The sequence below is a fragment of the Haliotis rufescens genome, unplaced genomic scaffold (assembly GCF_023055435.1).
Source record: "Haliotis rufescens isolate VD_foot unplaced genomic scaffold, xgHalRufe1.0.p SCAF_13, whole genome shotgun sequence".
NCBI classification, from domain to species: Eukaryota; Metazoa; Mollusca; class Gastropoda; order Lepetellida; family Haliotidae; genus Haliotis; species Haliotis rufescens.
Window position 1 is genome coordinate 3,968,178 of NW_025963813.1, and position 19,696 is coordinate 3,987,873.

General features: G+C 39.4%; 1 protein-coding gene across 2 annotated transcripts in view; it reads right to left on the bottom strand.

Moving 5' to 3' along the window:
- Nucleotides 1-16,253, bottom strand: part of LOC124152364 (kinesin-like protein KIF20B) — a 57,889-nt gene extending 41,636 nt beyond the window's left edge. For both annotated transcript variants that reach the window (XM_048394093.1, XM_048394092.1), the window contains exons 1-15: nt 16,150-16,253; nt 13,599-13,828; nt 12,917-13,175; nt 11,864-12,051; nt 10,972-11,083; nt 10,443-10,670; nt 9,141-9,252; nt 8,166-8,237; nt 7,707-7,853; nt 5,923-6,088; nt 5,426-5,528; nt 4,689-4,783; nt 3,417-3,556; nt 2,108-2,279; nt 496-660 (exon numbers count right to left, since the gene is read on the bottom strand). In XM_048394093.1, the coding sequence (XP_048250050.1) occupies nt 496-660; nt 2,108-2,279; nt 3,417-3,556; nt 4,689-4,783; nt 5,426-5,528; nt 5,923-6,088; nt 7,707-7,853; nt 8,166-8,237; nt 9,141-9,252; nt 10,443-10,670; nt 10,972-11,083; nt 11,864-12,051; nt 12,917-13,175; nt 13,599-13,820 (2,181 nt within the window). In that variant the 5' untranslated portion in view covers nt 13,821-13,828; nt 16,150-16,253. The remainder of the gene's footprint in view (nt 1-495; nt 661-2,107; nt 2,280-3,416; nt 3,557-4,688; nt 4,784-5,425; nt 5,529-5,922; nt 6,089-7,706; nt 7,854-8,165; nt 8,238-9,140; nt 9,253-10,442; nt 10,671-10,971; nt 11,084-11,863; nt 12,052-12,916; nt 13,176-13,598; nt 13,829-16,149) is intronic.
- Between the last annotated feature and the right edge of the window lie 3,443 nt (nt 16,254-19,696).

Here is a 19,696-nt window from a genome sequence, read left to right on the forward strand (position 1 = left end):
GTTCCAGACTTCACTATTAATTACTTCTTCAAAGCTCTCAATTGGATGTCAGTACTTATTTGAAAAGTGTCTTCCGTTCATATGTTTATTCCATAAAAGCCAGAGATAGATGATGATTTTGACAGATTCAGTCATACAGCCTATAACTGTCGTTCGGAATACCCTGTGTTAACCTTTTCGAGGTTGCATGATCAGAAAACAAATCTTGACTGTCCCTTTCCTGACCTGGATAGCGAGACTGGATGAAAGGTCGTTCTGACATGATCTGTAATGAGATGTCCTCAGATCTTTGTTTGGCAGTAGCAAGTACAAAGATCTGATTTTAATTTCACTTCGGTGAGACCAACGATCAGTTCGTGCTGATAAACCATTGATCATGATCAAGGTTAGGCAAATATGGGATTCGAAATTAGAGGATAATGGTACGCCCAATAAAAGCAACTCTGCACAGCAGATAAGTTCCCCCCTCTCACACACCCCAAACCCCCCACCGACCTTCTCTGCCTTGATGTCCTGGATGAGTCGGGTCTTGTCGGCCAGGGCAAACTCACAGGCAGTTCTCTCCTTCGTCACACCCTCTTGAGACTTGCTCACTTTCATCACGTCATTCTTAAGGCGATGTATTTCACCTTTCAGTTTCTTTATTTCTTCGTCCTTCTCCTTAAAAAACAGACAGTGCAGTTGGGATATATTTCAGGGTTATTCTTGACACTGACTAATTGGAGCCGATGGATAGATGGATATAAGTTACCAATAACATATGTTGACAATTTGAGAGAGGGAGTAAGATTTTAACAGGATTTTACTTCCTCATTGGTGTGCCAGTTTAATCATATTTCCTCTACTAAACACTGGGACTCCAATAAAGGCCACTTTCTAATTGATGCTGGGCCATACCCTTTGTAAAAAAATTAGAAGCCAGGCCCATCATTTGATGAAATTAATTATCTCTGACACATTAAACATGAAATGATTACTCCTTTCACCTAAATAATGACTGTTTCATGCAAATGTACCCGTTGTATGACTAAAATTTGGGATTCGGTAAGGTGGAGAGTTGCCACTGGACCAGCATTAAACAGAATTGATACTGGGTCAACGGTCAGTGATAAATTAAAGGATGTCTGGATGTCTAATAGAGGAATTATGGCAGGAGGAAGGCCACAGAGCAGAAGGGTGAATCTGGTAGACAAACTTACAACCATCAGATCCTTGAACCACAACAAAACAGTGAGGTGAGGTGTTGTGGAATTGGGTTTAACGTCGCGTCCAAGATTATTGCACTTATATGCATGTCTGTGTGTGTGGCTGCTTGTACTAATCCGGACTGATGCCAATGTATAGTGCTAGCCAACTAGCACTCAAACCCTGGACCTTTCTCTCTCCGGGCGGACGCTCTACTACTAGACCACGGAGACTGTCACAAAACAGTGAATTGCAGCACCTTAGACCACTGGGCCACCTGTGTCCCTTGCATGACTGGAGTTCAGGGCAATAACTTTATTGCTGATACATACACTACAGTCCGTTTGCTGCAATATCGCACCAATGAACTTGTTTATTTTTCCTTACCAACTCATCACTATAATTTCAGATATTGTCATGAGGTCGAGAAAAAGTTTTCCTGTAATTGTTGGTGTTTTAATGCCCGTTGTTACAAGGGGGTCTGCACAAGAAACATAACAGCTGAAGGGCATTGAGGAACACAGGTGTAGTACAACATGCTAAATGAAAACTCAACTGAGCAAAACATACTGAGATTGAAAAAGTGGCTTGAGACCTTGTCTGACATGTGATTGAAGAATGACAAATAAGATGTGTCTGATAATAGAATATTGTATGCATGTTTGAAATAAAGCTTGATTGTTAAAAAGGGAAATATCACATGCCTGTTTTGTACAGCATTTTCACAATGAATTTTAAAACATCTCAACCTCATATACACATGTTTCATTTTCTATCGATGTATGACCTCATGGCACAGAGAATAGTGATGCACTGAATGTTGGGTGACTTGTTAAAACCCAACAAGAGAACACAGTTTTCAAGAAGTGCAGTCCGTACAGCACACTGCCTAAATATCTTAGATCTCCATATGTGGACTGACCTTGACCTTGACCTGCTCTGCATGCAGCAACATGCTGGAGACCCATTCATCCTCATCGTCTATCATCTTGTCTTGTCGAGGTCGTTTACTCGGTGGCTGGTGTGCCATCAGGATCTTCACCCTCTGTTCCACCATCTCCTCGGCCAAGATGTCCTTCTCTCGGATGCGCTCACTGTAAGTGTAAGGTCAACATTTAAAAGTTATTTTCTATATGCATTTCTGCAGTTATCTCTACTGCATCAGTAATCCATCTATCTGCCAACCTGTAGGGCTTTTCTATTTGTCTACTTTTCATCATTCAGGATCTGAACCAGATTCCTGCCTATTATTTGTCTTTATTTACCTACCTTTAGTTATTTGCCTATTTTTTCTCACAATGAGTCACCTATATGCTTACCTGTAGTATCTTCAGCTTACTTGTAGTCGTTCTATTCTGCCTACATGTAGTCATTCTCTATATTCTTACATGTAGCCATTCTCTATATTCTTACATGTAGTCATTCTCTATATTCTTACATGTAGTCATTCTCTATATTCTTACATGTAGCCATTCTCTCTGTACAACTGTCATTTTGTTTCTGCCTTCCTTCACTGATTTATCGGTTGCCATTCACTGTCTTCCTCCCTGTCGTCATTCTCCATCTGCTTACCTATAGTCATTTTCTGTATGACTACCTGAAGTCATACTCTGTATACCTACCCGGGTACCTGTAGTCATTCTCTGTATACGTACCTGTAGTCATTCTCTGTATACGTACCTGTAGTCATTCTCTGTATACGTACCTGTAGTCATTTCCTATTTGCCTATCTGTTTTCATTCTGTATTTGCCTACATGTAGTCATTCTCTATCTGCCTACCTACAGTCATTCTCTGTATATCTACCTGTAGTCATTTTCAGTATCTCAACCTGTTGTCATTCTCTGTATACCTACCTGTAGTCATTCTCTGTATACCTACCTGTAGTCATTCTCTGTATACCTACCTGTAGTCATTCTCTATCTGCGCCTACCTGTAGTCATTCTCTATCTGCCTACCTGTAATCATTCTCTATCTGCCTACCTGTAGTCATTCTCTGTATGCCTACCTGTAGTCATTCTCTATCTGCCTACATGTAGTCATTCTCTATCTGCCTACCTAAGGTCATTCTCTGTATATCTTCCCGTAGTCATTTTCAGTATCGCAACCTGTTGTCATTCTCTGTATACCACCTGTAGTCATTCTCTATCTGCCTACATGTAGTCATTCTCTATCTGCCTACCTGTAGTCATTCTCTATCTGCCTACATGTAGTCATTCTCTATCTGCCTACCTGTAGTCATTCTCTATCTGCACCAGCTGAGTCATCATCTCCTTGCACACTTCCTCACGGATCTTGGCTTCATGTCTGATCTTGTTGTTTTTCTCGTTTTGCAGGTCATGCTGCAGATGCTCTATGATGTTCAGCAGCTCCTGAAGAGGGAAGTAAATACAACGTTACTGAACCTGAACACACAAACTTCCACAGGGCACTTGGAGGCAAGAGTCTTGGTGTCACTTTGTGAGGTCAACTATCGCAAGACCATAGATACCAATACAAGTGTGATAATTAGTACCGGTAATAATAAAAAAATTGTTACAATCATAAGCATCATTGACTTTATGATTGTTCCAAAATAAACAAACGTATTAAATTGTACCATCAAACCCCTCATAATGTGGTCACGAGACCTTAAAATATGTGACAATTCCAGTGATAATTTACTTCCACCATCATCACCATGCACTACAAAAGAGGGGGAAAGAATCCCTTTTTAGACAAAAGCAACAAACACGGTTTTTTTCTATTTTTGTTTTATACTAACAAGTTCTCTACATTCACCGAAACCACAGTGACATCAATAAGTAAATCAAACTCACAAGGCATGGTTTTTTTATCATAAATTCTGAACATATTTCACTTTATCATATTGGCAGAATTTGGAGCAAAAGCATGATTCCACCATAATGCTTGTGAATTCTGCAACAAGGAAATACGGTGTGGCCCTGATTACCACGATGTCAGTGAATGCTCTCCATGGGCTCAGCGGAACACTGAACAAAACATTTTTACCTCTTAAGTTCAGTAAATTTGAATAAAAATTGTAAACACCATATGGTTATTCTGCCCTCATCTCCGTTATTGTGATGGTCCTCAGTCCCTGTCTACATCTCACATGACAAGACCGGGAGGCCGGGGTTTTCTGCACGCTGAGACGTGGTCACAGCACTTTGTGAGCAAGGATGTATCATCATCGGACACACAGGTGTATCAGAGATCAAGACAGAAATAATACCAGTATTTTACGGTTATATTTACCCATAGGAGCACAGTTATCTAATTATCAAATTCTGAAAGTTTCACAAACAGAAAATTATTTGTACTTCATTGACTATTGTCCACTTTGTGAAACGTCCCATAGCAATATTACGACAGAATTCCTTGCTATAAATACATATCCCCAGCCATTTACCGGTAGGTCGGGGGTATAATAAGAGGTATCTAATCTACAGTGAGACTACCTGCAATTTCAAAGAGAAGGTTTACCTCTGTACTGACACTTACATCGACCTGACTCATGCTGGTGTCCAGCTCCTCGTCCTCATCGTTGTCCTCCGTCACCTCCAGGGTGTTCAGTGTGCTGTACTTCATCATGGTGCCTACACAGAACAACGTAGGCCTTCATTTCCTTGGTACAGGGATTTATGATAAAGCATTGTAAACTAAGTTCCAAGGCAGGCATATTGGAAAAACATAATTTTTCTTAATATCAGAGGTTTCATAACATTGTATTTTAACGCTGTATTCAATATCATTACAAATATTGTAAAATAGAGCATTGAAGAATCTTCCACTTTCATGGTCCTATTATATGTGAAATACAACATACCTCAATGCACATTACATTAATTGATAATTAGATTAACATGAAATGTGAATTCCCACTTGGATATCTTTTGTGACATTTGATGCAGATTTGGTGCTGATTGTCCTGTTATCTGTAATGAGCTCTACTTCATCATGATGACTGTCAAAGTAGACATTTGATACCTGTAAACTGTTTGGTGTCATGTCACACTCAGCAGTATTCCAGCTGTATGACATCCACCTTATATAATCAAGTCAGTGTCTGTTGACACAACATTAACCAAGTCACCGACAACAGATAGTCACCACCCAGTCCATTAAGTCACCTTAACAACCAGCATAGGTTGCGGGGAACCAGTCTAACCCTAAATCCCTACGGTGACCCGTCAACTAGGTTACTGTTATTCTGAACAGCTCCTGCAAGACCTGTGTACCTGGTGACGCCCACGGAATGGAGGGCCTCATCCCAGCTGGCTCCTTCTTTGCATGCACTCGTTGTACCTTCGGCTTTGGCTCCGGCTTCTGTACAACTACCACCTGGAGTTAAAGTAGACACTCGGCTTAAAGGAAGCATCAACAAGATCCTTTTTGTCAATTAACATGCTTTGCAGCACTCTTATTAAAGTTTCAAATGAACAGTGAAGTTTTAAATAATGATCATCCCATTTCAATATCACCCAATCAACTGAAAAATGGTGAGACTCTTGATGTCAAGTCTGCTATGGGGAGAACCACTTTATATTTTGGGGTGGTGGTGGGATGGTTTTGTGTCTAATCTGTTCCAGAAAAGACTTATTTTGTCTCAGGGTTGAAAATGAAAAAAATTGTTTGCTGGATGTACCGAACAAAATGTGTTTGGAGTCCAAAATTAATTATTATTATTATGTGAAAATGCTTACCAGCCGACAAAATACTAAATGAACAAACAAACCTGTTTGGCAATGGCAGAAAACTTGAACACATTGAGGGTTTCATCAAACATGCTGGCACACTGGTTGACATTGACGATCATAGCAGCCTTGCCACGACCCGAGAAAAAATTCTGAAAGAGCCGTGTGAGTTTACTGTCCCGGAATGGCACCATCCGTGGATTTTCTCTGGAATGAGGAAGAACACATTGAAGAGTACCAGTTACAACGATTGCCATCCATTCTCTGTCAATTCAACATTATTCTGTTTTGTAATTTGAATCCTAAGTCAGAAGCCTGTGAGGCAAAGCAACTATCGCTAGTAATTGTTTGTACAGAAGCAGGATTCATACAGAATTTCAGTCACAAAATTCAAGGCCTTTTCAAGGCTTTCTCCCCAAAGTTCAGAGCAAGTTTACTTCAGTGTTCCCGCTGGCTTATGAAACAGACAGTCCTGGTGGACTGGCAACTCTAACAATTACCAGATGAGTCAACTTGAAAGGGAAATAAAGCTAAATGGTGACAGATTATAAGAAGATAGCATACAAATTGTCTGTAATTAACAAATAAACGACCACTAAGATTATCTGCGTACCCCAGTTACATAAAGTACATCTATGTGGACCAACTTACCTGATATATAACGTCATCAAGTTGTGAAAAAAAAACATGCTTTGTTCCTACTTGTTCTTAATTGTCATTAGCCATTTATCGCGTAGTTATCTTATATTAGTTTATAACAGTTTTTAATTTAACAGCTAAGAAAAGATAAATTAATATTTTCTCACATTGTCTGAAAAAGCCTTTAAAATGTAACAAGAATTATCAATGATATATGATGGTGGTATCTTCAGGCTTCCACAAATTGTTTTTTTCTTCCAGTCAATAGGTCCATGATCTTTCAAAGCTCAACATGTCATCAACAGTGTACATTATAATGCCTAATTCTGTGCCTGGTTGTATCAAAACAGCTGAGCAACTGTAGCTATCAATGGTTTATGCAGAAGCAGGATTCTCATGAGAGTGTCTAGGGTTTCATCCCTGCCCCCATCTGCCTGAGGCAAAGGAGTTTACTGACTTAAAAAGTCCACATTCCAACCTTGCCAAACTAGACAGATGTTATGGACTTATATTTTGGCTGGACTAACGGGTCTATGCATAGTCCAATCAAAATTGCGAAATGAAATTGACTTCCGGCTTTTAAACTGTCCGTCAACTCGGCGTCAGCAGATATTTTCCAAATCTTTTCATGTTTCTAATCAAGGTGCTCTTGTGATTTGATGCACTTCGCGATGTAAGACCAGTTTTATCACAACATAGATCAATCAGACTGAGAACCTACATTTTGTTTAAAGCAAATGCAAGTGATACAAGAAGTGGAATCTGGTTGGTCAGTGGGAGAGGCAAAGAAGGGACATAACTCGTAAGAGCCACTGGTGGAGCTGCCATCGTGCCCAGAAATTCCAGCCTAGTTCAGCAAGGGTGGAAAGTGGACTTTTGCAGTCAATTAATTGCCTTCACTCGGGAAGATGCCCTGTCCCAAACTGAAACATGTTACACGTGGTGCCCCATTAGGCGAGTGACTGTTACTATGCCTCCGTTCACCCAGCAGTGAATGGGTACCCGGCAGAATGAGATGGTTACGTGACTAAACATAGCACCTCATATGGCAGCTTGATTGGTATACCTCGACTACTCCCCAAAGACTAGAGTAATAATAATGTAGTGCAATGAGCTTGAGGAGCATTTACTTGGGGAATGTAATTTGGCTCATAATTTATTTTTTAGTATATAAAATAGTGCCTACTTGTGTGTCTGGTTATATCGGAGCAGCTCGATGCATCTCCCGAGTGTCATGAGAGATGTGTTGATGTTGCCAGCCTCCTTCAGCCTGTCCCCTCCAGAATGTGTCTTGGACTGTCTCTCCGACCCCGCAAGATCACACAGAGAAAGCCTGTACAATATAAATGACAAGAATATCAGGAAACTGCAAGCAGCAACATCTAACTCATGCCATCTACCTCATGGTAAGAGTGATAATCCACAAAGAAATGGCACCTGCCCAATCTGAATGTTACTAGTCTCGGACAAACAGACATATTAATTTCAAACCCTGCTTTATAATTGATTATTTATTGTAATATTTTCATAATATTTGAAAACAATGATAATCAGTTAACACCTGAATAGTACTGCAAAAGGGCATTGATCATGATTGAGTTATGCAACTTTTCTGTGCTACACAAAGAAGATTTGTCCAACTCACATGCTGACTCGTGCAACGTGAGGCTTTTTGGTGTCCGCAACCCGCAGAATCTTGATGTTAAAAATACAATGACTGAAACGAATAATCACAGTGTCAGAAACAAGAACATGCACATAACCAGCGTTAATTTCAAAACATAAATATACATGAAAGATTATTAGAATCCTGCCCACCCCAATCAGAGCATGTCCTCGGTATGTCACACTGATGCTGGAAATCAACATGGATTTCATTCAAGATTAGTTATATCATGTATCATCTGTTTGGTCAAACTAATCACTTCAATTGTGTGTAGTGTTAACATGTTTTTAACATACCGGTATTACAGGTCAAAGTAACTTCATCGAGGTTGGTGGGGATGCAAATTTGCAGTGGCCCACGAACTGAGTCAGTTTGCATAAAATGCGTTAAATATATGATAGTTATCATTGGTTAAATAACTAGAACAATATGAATTGTGAAATGATTGATTCCAATTTGGGAAATTTTACGGACATTGGGTGCAGACATTTATCGGCCTCTTAGTGCTAAACTGTCATGTCATTTCTAAAGTATAGGAGGTAAAAAACATCATTTGTGAAACAGGTCCATAGGTCTAGATAAATCCCCATGTTTGGATTAACCTATTAGATAATACAAGTGGTGAGGTGACATGGGGATCAACGCTGTGGTCAAGATTATTACAATCACAGAGTGACTTGCATACCCCAGACATTATACTGACTGACCCAACCACTCCTTGTTTTATTTCCTTGAGTCTGAGTGCCAGATGGGTAACAAGTACCAAGGTCCATGTCTGAATGTCTTTTACTATGCCTCGGCCAGAGTATCAACCACTGACTCTCCGCTCTCCTGGCAGACACTCTATAACCTAAACCATGGAGGCGGTCAGCAGGTGGTGAAACTATCTGAAACTGGTTGACCTTAAAAGGAATCAAGATGAGAATGTAAAAGGACTCAAGGTGAGAATGTTACCTTCTTGATGAATTATGATTAAGTTTGGTGCATGCTGTTCTGAGATTCTTCTGCCCAATGGTCAACAGCTTGTAGGCCTCATCAGCATTGGTCACATTGATCTCCTTCAAACCTGCAACAACCAGCTGGCATTTAGACACAGCAGATGGCACACCTAGCTTGTCACCGCAGAAGGGTCAATGGGAAACAGCTGACATCACAAAATAATAACAAGACTAATCGAAAACATTCTTAACATTCAGCCATAATGGCATTTTCAATTTAAAACATCAGTCATCTGTAATCTGCATTTCTGGAGATATTGATGTTTTCCACACTTTAAATAACCTTAACCATGCCAAATTCAGTGTCAATTGTGGATTTCTGATTGGTCAATCATATTCCAAGAGATCAGGATTATAGTACATCTAACAGTAGAAATAGAATGGTGTAGGTCTCAAGGAAAAAGACAGATGTATTTTTCAGTCACAGTTGGAAGAACAATTTTCTTTTTCATTCTGGCCGCATCATGTTCATGCATGTGGGAGGGGGACCTGGATGAGGATGTGATTTTTTACAGGGTTTTATGGGACACACAAATGTTGAGATTGGTGGCAGACAAAACATACAGTGTCCCAAGGGATGCACAATAATGTTCATTGTATCTACAGCACATCAAGAGCAGAAATGGATATCTGTAATTTCTTCCATCAAGCATGACCCCTGTCCACTTAATCATTGATTCAATCCAGGTTCTAAAGTAATTATCAAAACGTACAGTGCACTACACCATTTCATAACTTTTCATGATCCTCATATTGCCAGTTAGGACCCTGAAAAGTACCTGACTTACACTGAAATATATATATGTATGTACAAATATGTATATGATTTGAATTGATAAAAATGTCAACAATACCTTCAAGCCAAAGACAAGTGAAAATCTGGAGGGACTTTTCTTTCGCTTAATCTAGATATTTTACGTAACAACTTATCCTGCATTACTCCTCAATGCATTTACTAAAATGAGTGAGTGAGTGAGTATGGTTTTACGCCGCTTTTAGCAATATTCCAGCAATATCACGGCGGGGGACACCAGAAATGGGCTTCACACATTGTACCCATGTCGGGAATCGAACCCTGGTCTTCGGCGTGACGAGCGAACGCTTTAACCACTCGGCTACCCGACCGCCCTGACTAAAATGAGCAGAGGAACAGTAGGATATGACCAATGGCGTCTACTTCTGAGGGTCCTCACTGGTCGGCAGCTCAAAAAAAGGATTTTACAGCTCTTATGTCTACACTGCCAGAATCATCCCTTACCTTTAATGTAAGGACTTCCATTTCCATCCTCACTCAGTTTTAGAACCTGTCGTCTTGCATTTTTCTTCTTGGGAATTTGTTCCAGCAGATCAAAGATCTGTTCATTGTAGATCTCAGCAAAACTGACCCACACCAGGAACTTGATCTGCCCCTGATCTTCCACGTTGATGGCTGCCTCTTCCCTCACACGGTTCTCCAGCTCCGCAAACAGGTCACCATCTACAGAGTCTGTGAAAAAGAGGGACAGAATGACATATTTCATCAATAATTCCAGGTTCAGGAATGTAGTGAGATGGAATGAAGCTGAAGGAATTCAGGTCTACATGAAGTATGAGGATGTATAAGAAAAGTTTCCCATTTCTGGTAGAAAACGATGCTTTATGACAAAACAATATGATTATGATGACTCTTTATCCACGTTTACAAACATGTTTTATTTCAACCAGAATAAAACCTCTGTAATGTAATGTGTAGAAATTATGAACATAAAATTGTGGAACATAAGAGGCTTATAAGATCTGAGGCCCACCTTTGTGGTGATCTGTGACTGCTGAAACATTTGAACCCTCGGAAGCGGTGGTGGTGTTGCCCTGGGAGATGTCCGAAGCATCTTCCCCAAGCAGGGTCATCACAGTGCAGTCCTGTGATAGCAAATCAGGTACACCATGGTCAAACTGAACATACAAGGCCAAAAACTGTCTGTCACCAAATGCATAGTAAACACATCTATTCCTCCCATTCAAAATTCAGAAAAATAATAAGTTTGGCATATCACAGAATAGGAATGACCCATTATGTCCTTATCAAAAGGTGATTGCTGTCACTACTCCTACTCAGAGGGTCAGGGATGCATGTAACTATGGTAACCTGTAACATTTATAACTCAGAATTGCAATAACATGTAAAGCCCCTAAAGCCTGGATCGCTGCTCGCCCTTTGGCTGCCTTTAACATCAGACATACTGACTCTTGCTCGTGCCAGAGTAGATCTATTTGAATATGCTCTTGTCTATCTATATTCAGTTCACAGATGGACTGAATTGTATGCATTGGCTACTTAACGTTTCACTGTGTTAAGATGAATAAAGATGTAAATTGATAACACTACACATGTACAATACAAGCAGGGTTTCACTTTGATAAACAAAACTTGGGGTCCAGGGGACCCTAAATACTAATTGCAAGGGTCCTCACGGGATCTATGAGGGTCCTGTGAAGGAATGAAATGGTGTTGTGCACTGTAATGTATAATTACTTTAAAAACAGAAATTTTTAATATCATGTCAATAATTTGGAATGATGAATAGTATTATGGGTCCCTTGGGATGCAATATGTATATTTGTTTACACGTTCATTCTATACATTTATGCATACTGGATGCACATTTCTGTGTTGTGTAAAACCCTGATAAGTGAGCTCACATCATCACTACACATGCGCAGCGTCTTCTCTTTGATCCGTCGTTCCTTCTCCTCTTCTTCAGGAGTGAGTTTCCTCACATCTGTGAACATCTTGGGCTTGAGGTCCATGCCCGGCCACTGTTTGCCACTGATGCTGTTGAACAGCACATCCAAGGCTCGCGGCAACAGACCAGCATCATGGGGCTTGCCTTCAAACATACACAATCACTCCAGTAAACACAGGGATCAATACCATTCTCACCAAAATCAGGTCTTTTAATCTCATACCTCTCTGCGTGAAGACCTCACAAAAAAAACCAGGGAAGACAGTCTGCGACTTTAGCCACAAGTCTGAAGCCTGAGTCTTGAAAAATTTCTTCTGGTCTTGATCACATAATACTAAGTCAAAAACATACTGAAAATAATAAATGTTTTTGGCACAGACTGCAGGTCACATCAGGTGAATCCTGAGCATACTTTGACCACCCAATCTAATGGAAGGAGGCGCAGGTTCCCGAGCCAATCATCTGTCACCTTCCCAAAACAACTCTGCTTTATTTCCCCACCATTTCTTCCCATTTGGGTGTTGATAATACGACACTCAGAAACGAAAGGTTGCATAAAGTATCCAAAGAGATTATTTACATTCTGAACTGGTCATTTTAAGTTGGTTTTCAACATACAAACATCAGATAAGCTTGTCTGAATGTTTTGCCCACTCATATCGAGGATTTACAAGCTTCGGTGCTGATTAAAAAGTCCACTGATGCAACCTCCCATGGAGGTATTGTCAGATCTTCATGCAGAGACACAGACAAGCAGCATTAGAGTAGACTACAAGACAGGACCTCATGAATTACAATTACGAAACTCGTGGCTTTTAACTTAAGTATACAAAATATGTTTTATATATTCATTATTCTGCAATGATGACCTGTCATGTCCCTCATGTAAAAAGGGCAGCCTACAAGGAAACCCATGATAACTCAGTGTTCAATATGAAGCATATCTGCAGAGGAGTCCTTTATTTCTAATACAGAACTCATTCACATCATCTTCATAAACATGTCCCACCTTGTATTGTGTATGTCTTGCCAGAGCTGGTGACACCATAGGTAAAAACAAGGCAGTTCTGGCCATCAATGAAGTCTCTTGCCAGACCAAGCATTGTCTCATCAAAGAATTCCTTCTGGGTCGTATCCTGACTGAAGATCTTGGAAAAGGTGAACTTGTAATTGGTCTTCCCCAACCCGTGTGTATAGTTCTTGAAGGTGTGGGAATCTTTGGGTGCATGTGCTACCACAGACTGGTCAGTTTCCAACTTCAAACATTTCTGAAATACAGACAAGATAGACTCCATCAGCATCAGGCCAATTTCTCAACTTTTAAAATCTGCAGGGGCAGATCCCATCATGCCTATTTGTCACTCATCATGCTCATTTAGTGAGTGAGTGGGTTGTCAGCAATATTCCAGCACTATCAAGACAGGGGACACCTGAAATTGGCTTCATGCATTGTACCAATGTTGGGAATCGAACCTGGGTCTTTGGCGTGACTAGAAAACGCTTTAGCCACAAGGCTTCTGCACCCAAGTTTGCTTCTATAGCAGTCTCGTTAATCCAACACTTGTTAATCTGACAATCGGCTTTAACGGACTCCGACACACCTAATTTGCAAGGAATTACCAAAATCACTCATTAATCAGTCTCGGTCGCCTCTTTCAGCAAGCATGGGATATGTAACTATGGTAACTCACCTGGTCCTCGTCTTTGTCTTTTTCTTCCACTGAGAATGGACGGACTCGCAGGTACACTTTCATGTGGTCTGACGCAGAGTCTGCAGGCACAGTCTGACTTTTTGAAAAAGTATCCAACAGGTTCTTTTTGGCATCTTCAAATATCACATCCGATTCTTTTGTGTCCTCAACATTTTCTGGTGGACCCATGATCTCCGAAAACAACCTCTTCTTCCCCGCCATCTTGGTGCCTTTATAACATTGTATTTGTTTTACTTGTTACTTCACATACTTTTGTGATGGACATTTGGATAATCCAGGATTTAATTAAAAGAAGAATCATTATGTGCCATAATTAAAGCCAGAAGAATAAAAGAATTGAACATACAAGTACAACACAGAAAATAGTGTCCTGTATATATCTTGGTTAACACTTAGCATGCTTACAATGTTTTGATTTCAACTTGACATTATTTTGTTCAGTTTGTTCAAAGTCAAATCAAAATAAACACTGAATGAATCCATCTGCAGGCATTTACTGTTTACTTCATTCATTATCATTTTCAGTGAGACTGGTAAAGATTTCATTTCAGAGCAAGTGAGTTTTCAAAATGTCTGACTGCAACTTGTCATCATGGTCATCCTTATCATCTATATTTTAAATTTGTCGCCCCCCCTGACTTTGATCATTAGTCATGCTGAATCAGGACTAATAAGGCTTAGTAGTCTGCTATCTTGAGCAAATTACCCTTGTAAATATACTGTACATTGTCCAATAATCATGTTCATACAACACTAGCAATTGTTAGCAATATCCGTCATTTGTCAGCATGAAAGTGTTCAAGTAACCAAATCATCGGATTGAGAATCTAATGTGATGAACATGATGAAACTTCTCAGATAAATCATGAAGACTGACATCACTCCGAAGACATAACATCGAAACATTGAAAGTCTGCAGCTAACAACTGTAAGCATCAGCATGAGAGATTCTGTATCATCCTATAGACACTGTGAGATTACATATTGTTAACATTAAACCTAAAACTAGTATGAGAGAGAGTGAGTAAGCATGAACATGCTCACTTGTAAAGTGTAAGACTTACATTGTCTTGAGGAAATGTACAACCTTGAAAGGTTTGTAGTGCTGTTCAACCAGCATGAATCATGATGAATAGGAAAAGTAATTCTACACTGATAAAATTTGTTCATGTTTCTTTTGCAAATAAGATTCAAGGTCTCGAAATCCCCAAACAAATTGAAATAATAAGGTTTACCCTCAAAGTAACATGTACATGATGAAGTCATTGTCGTCTACCATTTTCAACTAAAGTGCAAAAACATTTTTAAAACTAGCCATACATCATGTACATCAAACAAATGTGCCAGTGCATATAACATGTATAATCCATATATCTCAATTTTAACAGTTTTCAAGAAGTTTCTGAAGCTTAGCTGATGTGGCAAAACGTCCAAGGATGGAAATTAACACTAGCCTGCACCAATGCTGTTAATGTTAAAGGTATCCTAAGGGCCCGCACTAGAAACTGGCACTAGTCCTATAGTCATGCCAAACTGCCCAATGATTAAGGTATCATAAGGACTAGAAGAAATTTGCCCTATTTAAGGATTTTGCTATGTTATTATAAGACTAGTGGATGTTATTATAAGGACTAGTGGACAAAAACTGTTTGTTTCTAGTTGAATCTCAAACATTTTGGAATATTGCTATGGTATCACGATAGCTGTTGTTCTTGGTTAATGTGCATACCTGATGCCTCTGATGACATGGAGGAGAAGCTGTTTCAACTTAGAAAGGGTTGTATAATTGATATCAACATGTGCAATGCTTTCAAACTTCCTGTAATCCAAACAAACTTGTTGTTTAAGACTGTGTCCTTTATCATCAGTTGTTACTAATACTTTGTTGTTGTTAATCTTTGTGTATGTGTAATCTTAGCTAAATACTTGATATAACCATGTCCTAGGAAGATCGCTTGACTGATAAATGTACAAGGCCTAACTAGCTCCTGCACCAAAACGTTGCATTGAAAGAAAATAGAAATGAAATCCACAAGTCATCCCTGTCTTCATTAAAGAATGATTTAATAAATAGGGTGACACTGCGTGGGTGGTTTCATAATTTTATAATTCATGAAACCTTTGTATAATATTTTCTTTCATAATGTCTATAAATAAATACATTCAGACATTTGCTGTGCACACTGAATTAGGATGAGTGCTGTCAGCAGCAGCATCGTCAGTGTTTTCACTTGAGGAATTACAACAAAGGGAAAACTCGTCCTTTTCATGCACACAGATATAACTCGCAATACAAAATTTAAAAAATCATTATAGTCGGGGTTGTTGTTAGCATTATCGTTCCACATTCCAAAAGTAAATTCGAGGAAAACAATCAAATCGCCGTCCATCGAATCATACACGTCACCTGAATATACACCCACAAAGACAATCTCGATCGACTGTTAACAAATAGACTCAGAAAGAGCTTATTCATCTACAATATATCGGTTGTTTTGTTTATTGGATCAAAACGTCTCAGTACACTTACCTTTTTTCAGAAATCCGACAGTCAAACTTGGGAAAACATCTTGCTCGGATCAGACACCAACTTCGCGCTTAGGCTTTTGAAATGGACCAATCACAGGATCAAAATATTGCAAGGGAGGTAACTCTCAAAAAGCGCTCTTGAAGATAGCCGCTAAGTGCAACATAGGTATTATATTATCTTCTCGATCACGCATTCAACGTCAGCTTCAATGAAACAACTTAGGTTTGATGGGAATTCAAGTATCGCTATTGAGAATGAACGAAACATCGCAAAATACCGATACGTCCTTTAATCATAACATGGAGACACAATTTCATAATCAGCATATAATGTGTTTCAATTATCAATGTATATATGCCTTTGCCCTTTAACTGAATTAAATTCTACTAGCAGTGTTGTACATAACTATACCATGATTGAGTGCGTACTTTTGGTAAATGTTGTAAACAGTATTAATATTGTGTGATTTGTTATAGAACCGAGACAAAGACACTGAATCAGTACATGATATCTCAGTTGAAAACCCAATGAGAAATATTACGATTGGATCCGGGGTGGAGTTCAACTTGTTTCTTGAAGTTTGTTTCAGTGACAACAGGAAATATGTGACGATTGCAAGAAAGGTGTGAGGGTGGGGCTATTTGTTTCTTTTCTTACTTCGCTCCTTATTTTCCCCCGAAAATGGGAATCGCCAAATCATTCCTCCATTTTATGGAAAAGATTATGAAACATGAGGCTCTTTGTCGTCATTTTATTACCATTTCGTCTTTTACAAACGAAGGAATACAACTTTTCGCACAATCACCGTCCACTTACACAGCTTTAGTTTTTGTGGTAATTGGCAGATCTAGCAAGCTCCAGTCACTTAAATCTACGGTGTCTGCTAACATTATTTATTACATACATGGAGATCGATCAAGCTGTTATTTATTACAACTAACACACCGAGAAAGTCACAACCGTCATTTATACTTAATGTGTCTGCTAATTAATTATTTGTGACATACATAGAGATCGATCTGGCAGTTAATTTTTTAAACAAACACACCGTGACAGTCACACTGTCTCAATTTTGGACAAAGCACTAATTCATAGTCAAGATTGACGCAGCAAACCGGAGCTAATTATATCCGTTTTACATGCATAGATCTTCTTTCATAGGTGAAGCCCGATGCTCGATGTTGGATGTTAATCAATATAATGCCGACCGTGACTTTGGCACAGCAGTTCCCCAGGGTATATAAGATAGGCTTTGCTCTCTTTGTAAAAATAAAATTGGTGATGAATTCCATTTTATACTAGAATGCCATGAATTGGATCATTTAAGAAATACGTATCTCCCATTATATTATTGTAAATATCCAAATACTGAAAAATGTGTTTCTCTTATGACTTGTTCCTATAAACCTCTCTTCTAACGACTAGCCCAGTATGTAAACTATGGACTGCGTATGCTCCACTAACTATTGTCTCATTTCTTTGTATATATGTCTCTCTTGTCAACTTCTTTATGTCACCTAGGTGATTCATAAGAATAAACATCTTCTTCTTCTTTTTCTGCTTCTGTACGGAAGTACATTTGTGGTTCACATACAACTGAAAATAAGCTAAGCGCCGTTTACTATATAGTTCTGTATTAAATAGACATTTTATAAATTTAATAAATATTGTATCCTGTATTAATTTTCTGACACATTGAAATACAGAATCAGAAACCCACTGTCTGACATTTTTTGGTAAATGTTCCATGGCTATAGTAATTGATCGGGACTTTGGCACAGCAAAGTGTTTCCTTACATCATAGGGAGGAACGGATGGCACATTCGTTTAAGGCGCCGCATTTCGCTGTTCAGAGTTGCGTCCCTTGGGCACGCCAGAAACCTATGGTCGTGGGTTCGAGTCCTGGTTCGCACCGATTATGTTTCTAGGTTTCTCAGCACCAATATCCGTGCTCATGGGTTTCACCAAAGTGGTAAACGTCTAAGACCTGCATCACTTCGGGCTTTCATCCCACATTAGGCTGACACGCCGTGACATAACTGGAATAGTGTTGAAAGCGGCGTTAAACAAAATTCAGTCAGTCAGTCAGTCATTATACATCTCATACCTACTTACGAATATTCCGGGTTATAATTGGTCCCCAGCGACCAATTTTTGTAAGTACGAGGCAACTTACTGACTCGAGTGGTCATTCTTGGTGACTTGGTTAACTGCGTGGCAAAGCACAAAGTGTGGATCGTTGCTTATGATATCAATCACTGGATTGTCTGGTCCAGATTCGATTTTTTCAGTATCGCCGTATATTTCGTTAAACAACGAACTGAACACGGAAGTTCTAGATATTATAAAAGTATACAGTACAAGACCGTTATCACTATCCCCCGCCATGGGACACATGGAAATATGAGGTGTTTACCTCAATGCTATTTTTCTGATAGCATGCACAACAAACAGGATGCACAAACATTAAATCATGTAGAAAGGGGGATAACTGCGCTAAAAATATTCCAACTCAGTCTGGATAAGGATGTCCCAGATAAGCTAGCAAAGTTTCATTCATGTAGCTTTCGCAGTTTTGAGAAAACTTGTCCAGCAAAGCAGACACTATGCACCGAGTGAATTAAAATGGATCAAGGGCCTTAACTCTATAAAATATGGTTTTGCGACGCCAATTTTCTAACTCATTTAGTATGGTGACCAGTAAGATCATTTCTCAACTTATTTATTTTTGAGACAATTTGCCCCCTTTGAGAAGAGGACGGACGGGACGTGGAGGAGGATACTAAGGGTCTGTCACTTTCCACGTCCACGTGTTTCGAACAAGTACTTTCCTGTGTTAAACAGTTTGTTTTAGACAGCAGTTCAAAATCGTAGGTGCGGTGGGGTAGCCTAGAGGTTAAAGCGTTCGATCGTCAAGTCGAAAGCCTTTGTTCGATTTCCCATAAGGGAACAATGTGTTAAGCCCATTTCTGGTGTTCCCCACCATATTGCTGGAATATCGCTAAAAGCAACCTTAAACCATACAAACTTTTACTCTTATACTTGTACATTCATTCTTAAACTTATACATGCTGGTTTTAGCGCTAATATTGCTTTGTCAACTAGGCCTTGAACTGTTAATTCCCTCCTCAAAATGATCTTGAAGGCCCTAAAACTTGAATTCGATATAGGATCCTGCACGACTGCCCCATAATAAGATCACTACTGGGATCCTGTCTGCCTAAGCGCGAACCAAATGTGGTACAAGTTTACACCGCATCAGAAAGCCAGCCCTCTTTTTAAGTCATTGGGCAGTGGTGTCACGGTGGTGATGTTGAGTTGACCTGCTATAATGTCAAACATCCGGATTCATTTCCCCGCGCAAGTGAATGATTAACATTCTGATAGCTTGGCATTGCGTCTAAATGCAGCCTTTTCACAAAGAAATCTCAAAATGGAAATTAACCTTTCATAAACGTTTGTAACCTACGTGTCAATAGAAGAGGTATTATGTCCCTCCTAATTGAAAGCAGGCATATCACGGATACTCGTGATGAACTTGTACTCC